Below are 14,155 nucleotides of genomic sequence, written 5' to 3' on the forward strand. Positions count from 1 at the left end.
AGAGCTCTTACCTCTGCTATGGCTCGCTGAACCATTTGCATCTTGTGAATTGGAGCCCTAAGTCATGTTCATTTAGTCAGTCACTCCAGTGCAAATACGGATGAAATCACCAAGTGGTTTCTTTGGCAAAAGGCAAGTCATGCTTTGCAACTCTGATTCCATATACTTTTCCTTTGGGGTATAACCCCTGCTTTTATTTCATTCCTAAATAATTTTTTGCATGATTGAAGGACTATGAATAAAGTCAACAATATACTTTTGTTTTTATTTCAAATCCTGAAGGAAGCTGTAAGGAACATGTATGCATAATAAGGAAAGGAGAAACTGATCAATTGTTTAAAACCAAATTGCTATGATACTTCATGTATTTTTCTTTATCAAAAATTGTTGACAACCGTTTCATATTTTTGAATTCTTGAAGTTATAAAACAAATGTTATTTTTTAACAATGGAAATCCAATCCTTTCTTTTAATCTTTGCATAGTTGTAGCCTTGAAGAAGGTTGTACATAGATAAAAGCACATTACTTAATCAATACAGATGTTCCTGTACTAGAAGATTTACATCAAAGTGAGGTGCTTGTAGCAGCTTCATACTATTCATACTAACTAGAATATTACTGCTTTTTCAGTGGGGAGAGTTGCAATGGGTATCTGCCTTTGTAGCCCATTGATAGTAGGTGTGACTAGATCCATTTCACCTACCACCCACCCTGCACAACATCTAAGAATGCATAACTTTTTGGTAGGCTGGTTTGACTTATTAATGCAGAGGAAGACAACCCCCACCCCCCCAAGTTATTTTCCTGTAGCATTAGCAAGCTGAAGGATCTCAGGAAATTACCGGATGAACATGGGAACTGGTGAAATGCAGTGGGTGTGGGTGTTTGAGGAGATAGAATGACACATCCCTCTTTCAGCAGCAGCAAATAAGTAGAATATGTAATGTGACTCTAAATATGCTGGATTTTACATCAGTACAAGTCACTGCTTCCTGAAGAGAGTTTCCTTCTAAATAAATCTTCATTCAATTCTGTGACCAGGTATTCTCTGTGCTGTTGCTAGGTTCTCCCAGGTTGGCATTTGCATCGTGGGATGGCTGTCAGATGTAGCTGTGGTGTCAGCACTCCATGTCCTAGAATCCTTTTACTTTCCATGATTGAGTGTTCTCTTTTGCTGCTTTCAAAGTCTGAAAAGACTGTCACAGATAAAACCAGGCTCTGTGTTGCACTGAGCATGGCTGAGAACATGCAGTGGCAGTGGTTGGTCTACAAAGCTACAACTGTGATGGCATGCTAGTTTAGTGGTCAACAGAAGATGAGGGCCAAGCAGCCAGGGGTTCTTTGTGATAGAAACCTCATGGGAATGTTACCTGTACAGGAGGAGTCCATGGGCAGAAAGGGGAAGTAATGGTTACATGGGTGTGGCCATGACTGAAGTTACTTATTTTTTTTAGAAACATAAATCAAGGAAGGATACATATTTCTGGCTTACTGCCACTGTTCAATAATGGGTTATAGCTTCAAGATGTATAAATGGGAAGCACAGGACTGAATAGTTTCTCAATGAGTCATTTCTAGGGAGAAAGTTCATTAGGGAGAAAGGTGAGGGCGTTTTTTGTTTGTTTTTTTAGAAAAGCACCTGCAGTTGAACAGCAGAGTTCTTCAGTTGTTCCCTGCAGCAGCTATTTTATGAATTTACAACATTTCCAGGAAGAAACAAACTATGTTTGAGATAGAAAATTATTGATGTGCTTCCCTGCAATATTTAGGAGACCTTTGCCTAAATAGAGGAGTATTCCAAACAGGGATGCTTAGACTGCTTGGTGGTTTGATTTGAGAGCAATGCAGAATTAGGAGTTTCTTGGCAAGGTCTGTTAACTTAGCACTCACATTGATAATCTTTTTAAAGTTGTGGGGTTCTTTAATTGACCTGTGAAAATGTAGTAAGGTTTTCATGGCACGCAACACTTCACAAAAATCCACCACCTTATTTGTTATTGACATGTAAGAATAATCTGTCTGAAGTCCAATGAGAACAATTCTGGGAGATTTTCATCAGTGGAGGTCTAGTAAAAGTCATGCATACGAATAATGTAGAGGGGAGAGCATGTTCTGGTACAACATTAGGAAGGTAAGGAGAAGGAAAAGTAGAATTTCAGAGTTTAAGAACATAGTTATGCATTTTGTATCAGAACTGAGCTGTGCAGTTGCTGGCCCTGCTTCTGTTTTGGAAAGAAATTGTCTCATACTATCATTATATTCTTTTCAAAGGAGCATAAAGAAAAGGTTGCAGTCTTGACAGCTATGACAAAGTCCAGTGCCATAATGTGTCACCAGATAAGTGATACTGTATAGTCTGTGGCAGTCAGCAAAGCATAGCAGCCACTATTTATATGTCAACTGTGAAAGAGAGGAAGTGTTACCCAAAGGGGAGAGAATATCAGAATTTGACAGCCTGGTAGACATCTGAGGTTAAATGTCATCTTTTGAATATATTTAACTTACATATTCATTTTATGGATTGAGATCTGAAATTCCAGTCTTTAAATGCTCATTTGGTTACTTTATGGCACTTAAAAACATTGTGCCTAAAAGCAGAGCAAAGTTTCCTGCTGGAGCAGGTGATGTTAAAGGTTGGGTCATAATTTTCAGTGTCTGACTTATGCCATGTAAATATTTAGTGCATATGCAGCCAACAACAGGAGAGATGCATCTTGTTCATTTCTTAACCTTAAAAAAAAATGTTGACTTTCAGTAATAGTTTGAATATTACATGGATTCTTCCTCTATGATATCGAATGATTTTCATGTTTCTTAGGCTTGCTGTTCTTTGTGAGTTCTTGTTTCAATTTAAAACTTTAAATTAAAATCTTGTTTGTATGTCTCCATAAGCAGCATACATAATGCATGGAAAGTAACTGTAGGTATTGGGATTGTTTTATTTCCCCCCGCTTCCTACCATAAGTTGTTTGTCCTTTGAGCATTTGTTTGTGTTTTGTAACTATCTCAGAACTCTTATCCCTTTATATCACTTGGGACAGGAGGGAATAGAGCAGAGATACTTCTATAGTTATTTTAATGATCTTGGAAGAACAGAAGCTGTTAGCCTTCGAACAATATTTTCAGCTTGGCGTTTATGGGGAACAATATGCTTTGAATCGTAGGCACCATATTTTCCTCTTCTCAAGAAAATTGCCAGTATCTTTTTTGCATTCTGAAGTCTGTGTGAAACTTCCCTTTGAAATGTGAATTACAAAGGTTTGATTGTATGACTGAAAAGATCACTTTCTGTGATTTCACAATTAGTCTTTAAGAGTTGCAGAGACTGAAGTTGGTAATACCTTGATGCTGTTTGATCTATTTGGTCTGCTATAGTTTTTGTGTGAAATTGGTAGTCCCATCTGGTGCCTGGATCCCTATATCAGGGGAAAAACTGCACCACTGCACAGGAAGATGGAGAATGTGCTTTTCTCTCCTTGATCTTAGTTCAGCCTGTTCATATGGCAGAATGTGAGGCTTTTGAGGATATGGCATGCTTTTGTGCGCTTTGCCTATTGCAACTGCACTGCTTTATGTTGCTTTCCACAACCTCCCATTCATGTGCCTATCCTAACTTTTCTTAGATGAGCATTGCCCACTTAAAGAACATTTTGCACCTTTTAAAAATAGGTGTGTGATACATGAATGGGGGTGTGGGTGGGTTCATCTAAGCCCTGGGTACATGATGTTGAGCTCAGAACTGGCAGTTGCAACTTAAAGAGGGTCCTGGACCTTCTCTGAATACATGGGCCTGATGCGCTTTGGCAGCCAAACATGTCTACAGTGGGCCCGACAGTGTCAGGAAGGGAATTGAGAATAGGAACAGAAGGGTTTGGTGTGACTTGATCTTGAGTGTAAAGCTTTGTGAAACACTGGTGTGTGTCCATTTTTTTTTGAGTGTTTTCAATTCTGGTCTCTCCTTCTCAGGAAGAATGTTAGAGCAAGTAGAGAGGGGCAACTAAAGTAGTCATAGGATCAGCTGTCTTACAGGAAGAGACTGAAAAGATTGCAACTTCAGCATGTGGCACCAGGCAGGCTGCACTCTCACATATTTAACCCAACAGCTGTAGTTCTTGAGGGAATGTGGTAGAGATGGACAGCAGAAAGTGCCCAGGCTTGCATGCTGTTCTTACATAGCATTTCCTGTTGCTGCTGCTGAGGACTAGTGGTCTGACCCAGCCGTGGGTTTCATACGGCCCTAACAGGAGAACGTCACAGGTACTTGTCCTGGACTATGACCTGAGTGTGAAAGTTAAGTAAATCGTTCCAGTACTTTTGTGGTTAGGTAGTGATTTTTTTCAGTTAAGAATTTGGTTCGTTGCTTTGGAAAGAGTCGAATGATAACTTATTCAAGGTTTCTTTATAGGGCATTTGGTGACGTGTTTCCTCAGCTGCAACTTTTGAGAGTTGTTTCTGTATTTCCGTTAGTGGAATATTGCAAGGTAAAATGCCGTGAGGTACTACCGTGAAAAATGCTACAGATTTGCATGAAGCTAATAGGACTTATTTTTTTTCTCTCATTTCTTTTGGATGGGTTCTGTTTTCACAAACTTTTCACACAATCGTTATTTCTGAGGTAAAAAGACTTTTTCTTTTATCTTTCCTTTTAACAGGTTCTTGAAGATGCAGAGGCTCAACATTTGTTCCAGTCCATTCTTCCTGATATGGTCAAGCTGGCGCTCTGTCTCCCTAGTATCTGCACCCAGGTAAGTAAACACAGTTAGCCAAGCACTCTGTGACAGACCACTTTTCTGCAAACTAACTAATGGCAAAGGTCAAAACATCAGGATCATGTTATGTCCTTAATAAAAAGTACAGTTTTTGTGTTGAATGTAGCTGAGGCCTAGGGAGCAGAATGGACAATGCACATCTATAATGATAGAATAGAATGTAAAAAAATATTACCTCGCTGTCATATTTTTAGCCTGAACTTCAGTAACACTTTCCTTTCTATATGCTGGAGTTGCTTCTTGCTTTTTTTAAATGAAATGACCAGGAAACCTTTCAGGTTTGAAAATCGCACTTAGAAATTAAAATACGTGAATAATCTTAAAACATGATGCAGGGGTCCTACAGTAGATACATAATTTCAAACTATGAATGTTTCTTTAAAATCTTTTTACTAGTCACTTGATGGGAGAAGTTATTGGGAATGCTGTGAAGTTTCTGAACACAAAGTCAAGTACAAGGCTTGCAAGTTCATGTAGTAATGCCTTTTATAAAGATGATGTACTGTTAGGTAAATTGTGAAGAACTTTGTCAGACTCATGTTTTTGGTTAGACATAAAGCTAAATTTGTTCCAGTATAACATACTGTCCAAAATATCCTATTTTTATGGGTTTGTAGAACTTACTAGAGAGAGCTTCTCAGTCTTTTTTTTTTCCCCTCTCTAGCTATGTGACTTCAGACACCATAATATAGATTGTTAATTAGATAGCCAGAAGACAGAATGAGATTCAGTGAATGTAGCAGTTATAAGAATGAAGGAAAACTTTGGGGGTTTTTGTGGAGTAAACAGGGCTGTGTATTCAACAGTCTAATTTAGTAGTAATTTCTGTATTCACAACTAACAGGATTAAAAAGTAGCTGCTCAGCTCTCCTGGAGCTAGGCTAATGATGATGGTTGAGAATATTGGAAGAAGAGGTGAAAACTCTGTTCTCTTTCTCCTGTCAAGTGGGTTTATCATAATTGTGACTGGATTCCTTAGCGGTCAGAATGATGTTTTTCTACACACACCTCCCCCCTCTATTACCATATAATTAAAAAAAAAATAAATAAAATGCCATGAATGTGGTGAGTGAAAATTCCAAATCAGGAGGCTAAAGCCTGATAAAATGGAAGATGTATAACACTTTGGGGTTTTTTTGGTTCCTTCTGCCCCTTTGTTTCTTTTTATAGTAAAGAAACCCTTCCTAGAGTCAAATAAAACTCAAAACTTGAAGACCAAAGTGAAGCAGAGCTTTTTGTCCATTCTGATTATAAAAGAATGGATAATCATGCAGTTTCTTCAGATATCAGTGCTATTTCTTCAAATAGGATGGAAAAAAATTCAAAGCAAATCAGAGTGATGATCTGTGGTGTGACTTCCATGTTTCTTTGTAAATTATAAAGCATGGTTGTCGTAGCTGAAAGCATTCCTTAAGGGTTCTTAACCGTACAGCTATTACAAGTGAGTTTTTACTTCAGTTTTTAAGGTTGCCCATGATTTGCAACATCCCATCTATTTTATTTTTTTTCCCCCCTCTCCTTTCCCCATGGTTTTGTTTGATAAGTTGTGTTTTGTTGGTCTTTCTTTTTACTACTGATTAGAAATCTGCAGTTTGTCAAGCAAGCTTTTTCCAAATTGTCTTGAATAAACTGTTCTTGACTTTAATGGTGCTGCTGATTAAAGGGTTCACCAATGGCCTAAATTACTCTTGCTCTAATTTAACAAATGTAATTTTGTGCTCCTGTTTTTTCTTTTAAAATGGGTAAGCTAATTATTTTTCTCTCTCCTTCCCTCCCTTCTCTCCTACCCCTCCCTCCCCCTCACTTCTTTTGTTGGTAGCCAATACCTCTACTGAAACAAAAGATGAATCACTCCATCACAATGTCACAGGAACAGATTGCTAGTTTTCTAGCCAATGCTTTCTTCTGTACTTTTCCACGTCGCAATGCAAAGATGAAGTCTGAGTATTCTAGTTATCCAGACATTAACTTCAACAGGTATGGCACTCTGAAGTAAATGAAGTTGATAACTCTTCAATGAAAATATTATTGTTGTCATTTAGGGGAGAAACTCATTGTTTGTTTCACGTTTGTCACTAATTTCAGTAGTTTGCTTTCTGTCTCTTCTGTTTACCTCTAAGTGACAAGAAAACTATACAACTGTGTAAGAAGGGAATTTGTGCACAGGAAGATAAGCTTAATATTCCAAATATTTCTTTTTTCATGCATGCATAGACACAGTTTTTCTCTGGCATCATTAGGCTGATACAATTCCCTACCTCTTCATAAGCCATTCATCTGTGAATGGTGTATTTCAGTTGTGCTTCAGGTGTTCTATATGTATTTAAATTAAAGGTCAGTGTTTCCCCAGCCATGTTTCTGTTGTCTCTGTGTCGGTAGTGGATCTGATTTAGTCAGATCAATAGGACTTGATTCTTCAGCATCCATACGATATATTGTCATTTTAAGTCAGTTGTAGAGCTGCATGTTAAAATAAACCTGTGCTTTTTGTGACAAGTTAGCATAAAAAGGTTTCAAGACTACAATAAGAATTTATTAAAAAATACTGATTACTAAACAAACTTTTATTCTTTTTTCCTCAACGCGAGCTTACAGGCAGATTTGATTAGAAATTTTTCTTCACATCTTTTAATTTCTAAATATACTTATTTAAATTTTAAATGGGGGAAGAGGATGGGGATGTTTCCTGCTGCAGAATATTATGGTTCACATGAACTTGTAGGTTAGAAATCAGACTTTTTCTTCTGGGCACTTCTACAAGTCTGTGTAGATCAACCTGAAGTTTATTAGGCTGGAACTTGGATAGATTGTCTATCTAGAGTTGTTCTTATTCCTCACACTTATCATATGTAGTGTATATGCTCTGAAAACAGATGAAACTTAAAAATACTGTTACCTGTGATCCAGCACACTTGGGTGTGTGTGTCATAAGAGCTATATTAGACTAGAACTTTCCAGAATAAGTCGTCAGGCACACCAATGTACTAATAAGGGTTTTGGTGTTAGCTGCCTTTAAGGGCTAGCACAGGTTTCTCTATACTGTGTATTTCAGAAGAGAGACCAGGGTCACTGTCTTGATGTTTATTCCAACAGCTCAGTGGGTTACGGAAGAGCAAGTGTGGGTGGGCATTAATGTGCCATACAATTCAGCATATTTTTCCACCATTAGTTCATAAGAACAAATAAATGAAAAGTACCATCCCTGCATTAAAATTTTTATACTCAGAGCAGTGAAAGGACAGTGAAGTTCTGGAAAGAGTTCAGTTTGACTGCACCAGCTATGTACTTTTAGCTGAATTTTATGTTTTTTAAAGGACTTTAAGGGACCAGTTTTTGTTGCAACTTAAGTATGTTATAAATCAAGCAGTTAAATTCTTACCAACTACAGAAGAGTAAATTCATATTCTCTTCTATGAACATTGCACAGCAATGTAGAGTCACAATAGTATGGTATAATACTAGTGCTTAACTAAGGGCATAATATTTTGAACTACTTCTAAATAAAAAAGCATTGGCAAATTATTAGGTACATATTTTCCTGACAAAGACTTAGACAATGACCAGTATAAAGTATTAACTATTCTGGATTTTCTGCCCTATTCCAGTCAGTCCTCCTTTGTTTTCTGACTTGGCTTCCTAGTGCGTTGCTCATAGTAAATTCCAACAATGTTATTTAAGAAGGGTAATACAGCCAACAACCTTTAGGCCTTCCTCTTGCATTATGGATGAGGTAATGCTTAACTTTTAGTCACATAGGGTAGAAAGCCATTTTTATTCATGTAAGTGCAAGAATATTGTCAAACTGCAGAAAAGAAGGGAAGCTGGTTGTCCTCTGGTTCTTGAGGATTAAAAGTGGCTCTTCCTCAGTGTTTGCCTCTTAATATGATTTTTATATAATTAGTTTCCTTTTTCAGTCCTTTTTTTTACTTAACCATTTGTTGGACCACAATTCCCCTCGTGCCTGCCCCCCTGTATTTTGCATCTGATAATGAGCAGATTAGTTAAGTAGAATGAGGTGTGACAGGCACTGGATAGAAAAAGAGGGAATGTGTCAGTGAGAGGGGATTGGCAGGGTAAAAGCAAAAGGAGATTGAAGAGTGAGTGGTGGTGGGTGTACTACAAGAATTTGTGGTTTTCTACTGTGCTACTGTATATAAACCTGACTTAGTTGAAATCTAAAATGAGGGCAGAGGAGGATGGATAATACCCTGTTTCTTTTTCCTCCTGTCAATACTGTATTTTCTTATCCTGAAAAGTTAGCTCTAGTAGCAAGGACAGAGAATAAAATGTCATGTTTTCAGCTGTTGTTTCAGACTTGTAAAGACAGCAAGGTTTGGGCCATTGCAGTGTGTATTTTCAGCTTTTACAAAAAAGCCTTTTGTGAGGCTGGATATATTCAAAAGGCAGTAGGCAATGACTGAAGTTAAAATGTTTGTGACTTTTCCTCTTTATAACTATGTTTTGATATAAAGGCTTTGGAGGCTGCTGCTGCTGCTGCTCTGCTCTTTCTGCTTAGGGATGGACATAACAGATTGTTCCATACAGCAGCCCTTTTTCCCCACAGTATTATGGTCTGCAGCTTTTTCCAGACTTAGTTCTTTCCTCAGCATAATTCATCTGCTACGTGGCTGTAAATGAATTACTTTGTTCTTTGGGTACAAAAAAAAAAAACTGCCGTGGTTCTTTAAGGAAGCAAAATTACTGAGTGGATGCTAGCATTTGAGGGATTTTTTTTTCTTTAGCAAATGTGGTGTTCCTTGATTCCACTATGCATGCCCTTTCTGTGTTCATACAAAAGGCTTCCACCCCTCCCCTCAGCTCTTTGAGAATGAAAAAATTAAATTTGTGCCTTAAGTTAGAAACACAGCTGTATAAGCTGTTTGTTTCTTGTGTTTTCAGTTTTACACAGCAGTCATTTATCAATTCACTTAATGCAGATTTAAACATTAGTACTTTTTTATACGTTATAAAATAGTTATGGTTTCTACATCTAAATGCTGTTATGTTCCCTCTTCCCTCCCAGTCTTCTCCCTACTTTAGCTTTTTATGTGGTATTAGCTAGCATATTATGACTTCCACCACTACTCCCCCCAAGGTACAAATCTGTTTGACAAAACAACAGACAGTCAGTGCAAGATACTGAGAATTTACTCTTTTTTTCTTTGTTTGTTTGTTTGTTTTCTTCTCCCTCTTAAGCATTTTCTGGTGCACCAGTGCTTGGCAGTGTTACTGCCGTGATGATGGCAAGTTGTTTGAATGCTGGTGCGTGTGCTACTAACTGCAGCTGACTGGAAGGGAGGCTGTTGTGTGTGTTAGTATTAACATGGCATGTGCTTTACCTCTCCTCTCCTGCCTGTTAGTCTTGCCAGATAAGAGGAGATAAAAAGGGAGCATTCCTCTTTTGACACTGATGCACATAGTTTAATGGTATGTTGTGACACTGACTGTCTATTTTGATTGTTCATCATGCTACTGACTGAAAGTCACCGATATATAATGAATTCTTCCCATTTGTACTTGGCAAGGATGGGCCTATTGTGATTAAGTCATTAATAACATAAGTAATTTTAAATGTAGTTAATAAAATGGAATTCATAGTTTAACTTTGAGAGCTTTAATATTTATGAATTCTAGTAGATAGAATGACATCCGGCCAAACATTAGACCATACTAAATCACATAAAATACTGCTTCCATTCAAAATATCAAGCTAAATTTAGAGTTCAATTTTTCTTTTTAAAAACACTTTTATAATATATAAGATGGAAATAATTAGTCAGCTTTATCAAAAATATCCCATCACAAAAGAAAGAAATAATTAAATTTGCCATTTAATTCTTCTTACTGATAAATTTTCCATGGAAGCTGCATGTGGGTTGAATGTAGAGCATGAATTGCATTGACTCTTAAGATCATCTCTGCAATGATGACAATGGTTGCGCAGTTTAAAGTAGTTTCTTATGGTGATGTTCATAATTAATCTTCTTTGTGAATATTTTGTGGTTTAACATAGCACTTTCATAAAACATATATTCCTCTCAAAATATATGAAAGATAAGATTGAACTATGCTTTCTTGCATTTAGTTTTTATAACATGCTGAAATTAATACCATCCACTGTCACACAAGACTTCCCTCTGTGGAGGTTTTCCTTCCTGCCTGTTGACCAAGTTATCACACACCTGTGTCTTAACACTATAGAATTTGGTAATTGAGGAAACTACCTAGTTTGATTATATGTAAAGGCAAAGTATAAGGAAAAAAAACTTCTGTAATATTGAGTCAGTGTTCTGGATGACTGTAAAGGAGACAAGTTTGTCAAGGACCCACTGTGCTTTTGCTGTGTCTTTGACCTGCCACAGATCCATTCTTAGCTGTTGTGTCAAGTTACAGTAACTCATATGTTTTCCTTTTTCAAAAAACTTCTGTAGTTAAACTGGAGATATTCGACATCTGTATATCTCCCATCAAAGCAATTGAGGTTGAATTCGTCACTGAAGGTAGTATGTCTAATTACATAAGCCTGATGGATCTTTTGGCACATATATTAGTGGATGCTCTGGTCTGAAACCACCAGTACTCCACTAGGACTGAATTTCTTCATCTTCATCAAACAAATTTTTAAAGTAGTTTCAAGTGATTGGAAATGAGGGGAAAAAACCCACTAGTTAAGATATAGATATCTTTTATGGAATGTATAATATATGAAAGGAAATGGGCAAACTGTATAGTACATTTATGCAGGAGAATTGGAATCTAATTAACTGGTAATGCAATTGTCTCTTCATAAACAACGTCAATTTTGCACCACTAATGACTATTCTCTTGGGAATAAATTATCTCATGACTTTGAGAGAGCTTGGTTTGGACTGAGATATACATTGCTTCTTTGAAAAGTGGCTCTATGTTTTCTGAGTTTACAAACACTGATCCTGCAAAACTGATTCTGATATGCCTGCCTCAGGAATATGTTCTAATTAGCCTTGGGTGGAGTACTTTAAGTAGACTTCAAGTAGAATACAGTTTTTTTAAAAATTTAAAATCAACATTTGTGTGTGTGGTAAATGATGAAATACTCATTTAAATAAACAACTTTAAAAGGCCACTATCCTTAATAAGTCTGGCATAATTATTCGCTGGAGTGATTAAAACAGTACTCAATCTGAATATTTTTTTTGTTAGCTTAGTAAATACAATAATTTAGTCCAGAATTTAGTAGTACCATGCTGTGGGATGTCTTTTGGTTTAGATCCTCAGGTTGTTGAGTACTTGGAGTTAGCATCTTATCATTTCATCAAAGTCAAGTATCAATCCGATGTAACTCCTGAATCACCAAAACATCTTCCTAAAACAGGTTTATAATGTTCCAAGTTACTTGCCACAATAAACAAAAGTGCAAAATGAAAAGCACAGAGAATAGAGATGTGAGTATATTTGAGAGTCTGAGTTGGAAAGAGAGTTTTTGCATCTAGATTACCAACACAATTACGTTGCTCAGTTTTTTTGTTTATACAAATCTAAAAAGCCACTATTTAATCTAAAATTGAAGTTCTAATTAAGCATAAGGGTGTTGAATAATATGATGTTCTTAAATAACTTTGAGATGACAACAAGTCATACCTATGACACTTGATAGTAAATAAGAAATTGCCTATGAAGTTCAATTATTGAATGTGTTGTTTTGCTCCTACTTGATGGCAAGGAGATTCAAAAACTCGTAAATTACTTCCTGTATGGGCAGAGAAAAGAAGGTGGTTTTAACACAGAAAGATGAAATTCATGTTATTAAAGTGGAAAACACGTACACTAGGCACCAGAAAAGCAGAACTGAGGTTGTTATACCTGACTTGCGTAAGGTTGTGCTATGTTTTCCTGTTGGGAGGTGCAAGATCTGGACGGGCACTTCCTGTTGTGCTGTCAGAGAGATGGTTAATTTCTCTGCCTTTAGTCTCTCTGGGAGGAATTTCTCATCTGGATTATTCTGCTTTTGATTTATATACAGTCCAAATTTCATTAAATGAAGTCTTGATATTCTGAATAGCTTTACTTATAGTTCTTAAAATATTTTCAATGGCTTCAGGACTTTCAAGAAAGGGTTTATCTTTTATATTACATATAAGAATTTCCTGTTTTAAATTTGCTAAGGTTTCCTCATCTTACTTAAACATCAGTTACATAATGTATTTAGAGCTGTCTAGGGCAGTGGTCTCCAAACTTTTTTGATCACACATACCTATCAGTAAAAAATGTTTGAGTGTGCACCCCCAGAATATGCATATTTATTTACTTATAAATTACATACATGTGCTACTGTACTAATATATTACATGCTAAAACATGCACAAAAAAGAAATTAAAGCATGAGATAAAGATGAAATAAGCACTATTTTAAAAATATTTTTTATTTTTTCAATGGTACAAAAGTATTTTCTTCCTGCATCCTAGTGGATTGTCTTGCACACCCATGGGGGGCTCTGGACAACAGAGTGGGTCTATAGTTGCTATTCACAAAATAGATAAGCAGGAATGAAACGTTGTGTAACTCTGTTCTCTTGATAAGGGGAGGGTAAATGGTAGCAAGGAAACACTTGTTGCAGCTCCATTCTTCATGAAAAGTCCTTGACTAGTAACTGGCTGGAACTATCTTCCATCTTTTTTATTGAAGTGAATCTTTAGTGATGTAGTGGTCTGGTTTAAAAGGCAGATAAATATTTGTGTATGGGAGGGAACCCCACCCAATACATAAACAGCTTTCTCAGAAAATACTTCAGGCAAAGGATACAGGTAATTAATCTCATTCCAGTTATTCCTATGTGGTAAGCTGAATTGCTTTCATATATTTTTGTCCTGTGCAATCGTATGATAAGCGCACATAATTATAGACACATTCCAACTCTTACATGATGGGGTTCTCTCTCTCTGTGCACATTAATGCATGCAGATTTCTTAGACATTAGATACACTGATGTCTATAGGTAGTCCTTATGGCTGAGGTTAACTTGAGCACAGTTAAATAAAAATGGCAAATTATATTGTGACAGAATGCTTACTGAAACATTGTGTTGTTTTGATCAGCTGTGCTTGGCATTGCAAATCAAAGCTTCATTACAAATATGCTACTGTTTTCATTAAAGGGAGAGGGTTATTTTTCTCTTTGGTTTGTGGAACTCCACTTTTTTTTCCAGGAGGAAAAAAATTTTAGGAGATAGATAGAAGAGATGCTTCTTCTGTGCTCCTTAGTGCAACCAGTGTAATCCTAAATGATGAGTTTATTGTGCCATCCAGTGCTATTGTGTTATAATATAATATTATAATAATATAATATTGTGTTGTAATGGTTAGACTAGATGATCTTCAAGGTCTTTTCCAACCTAGATGATTCTGT

General features: G+C 36.6%; 1 protein-coding gene across 3 annotated transcripts in view; it reads left to right on the top strand.

The window, feature by feature from the left end:
• Positions 1–14,155, top strand: part of PARG (poly(ADP-ribose) glycohydrolase) — a 71,045-nt gene that overhangs the window by 25,606 nt on the left and 31,284 nt on the right. For all 3 annotated transcript variants that reach the window (XM_074830469.1, XM_074830467.1, XM_074830468.1), the window contains 2 exons: positions 4,654–4,746; positions 6,590–6,747. In XM_074830469.1, coding sequence (XP_074686570.1) covers positions 4,654–4,746; positions 6,590–6,747 — 251 coding nt within the window. The remainder of the gene's footprint in view (positions 1–4,653; positions 4,747–6,589; positions 6,748–14,155) is intronic.

The sequence above is a fragment of the Strix aluco genome, chromosome 7, assembly GCF_031877795.1.
Source record: "Strix aluco isolate bStrAlu1 chromosome 7, bStrAlu1.hap1, whole genome shotgun sequence".
In the NCBI taxonomy this organism is placed as follows: Eukaryota; Metazoa; Chordata; class Aves; order Strigiformes; family Strigidae; genus Strix; species Strix aluco.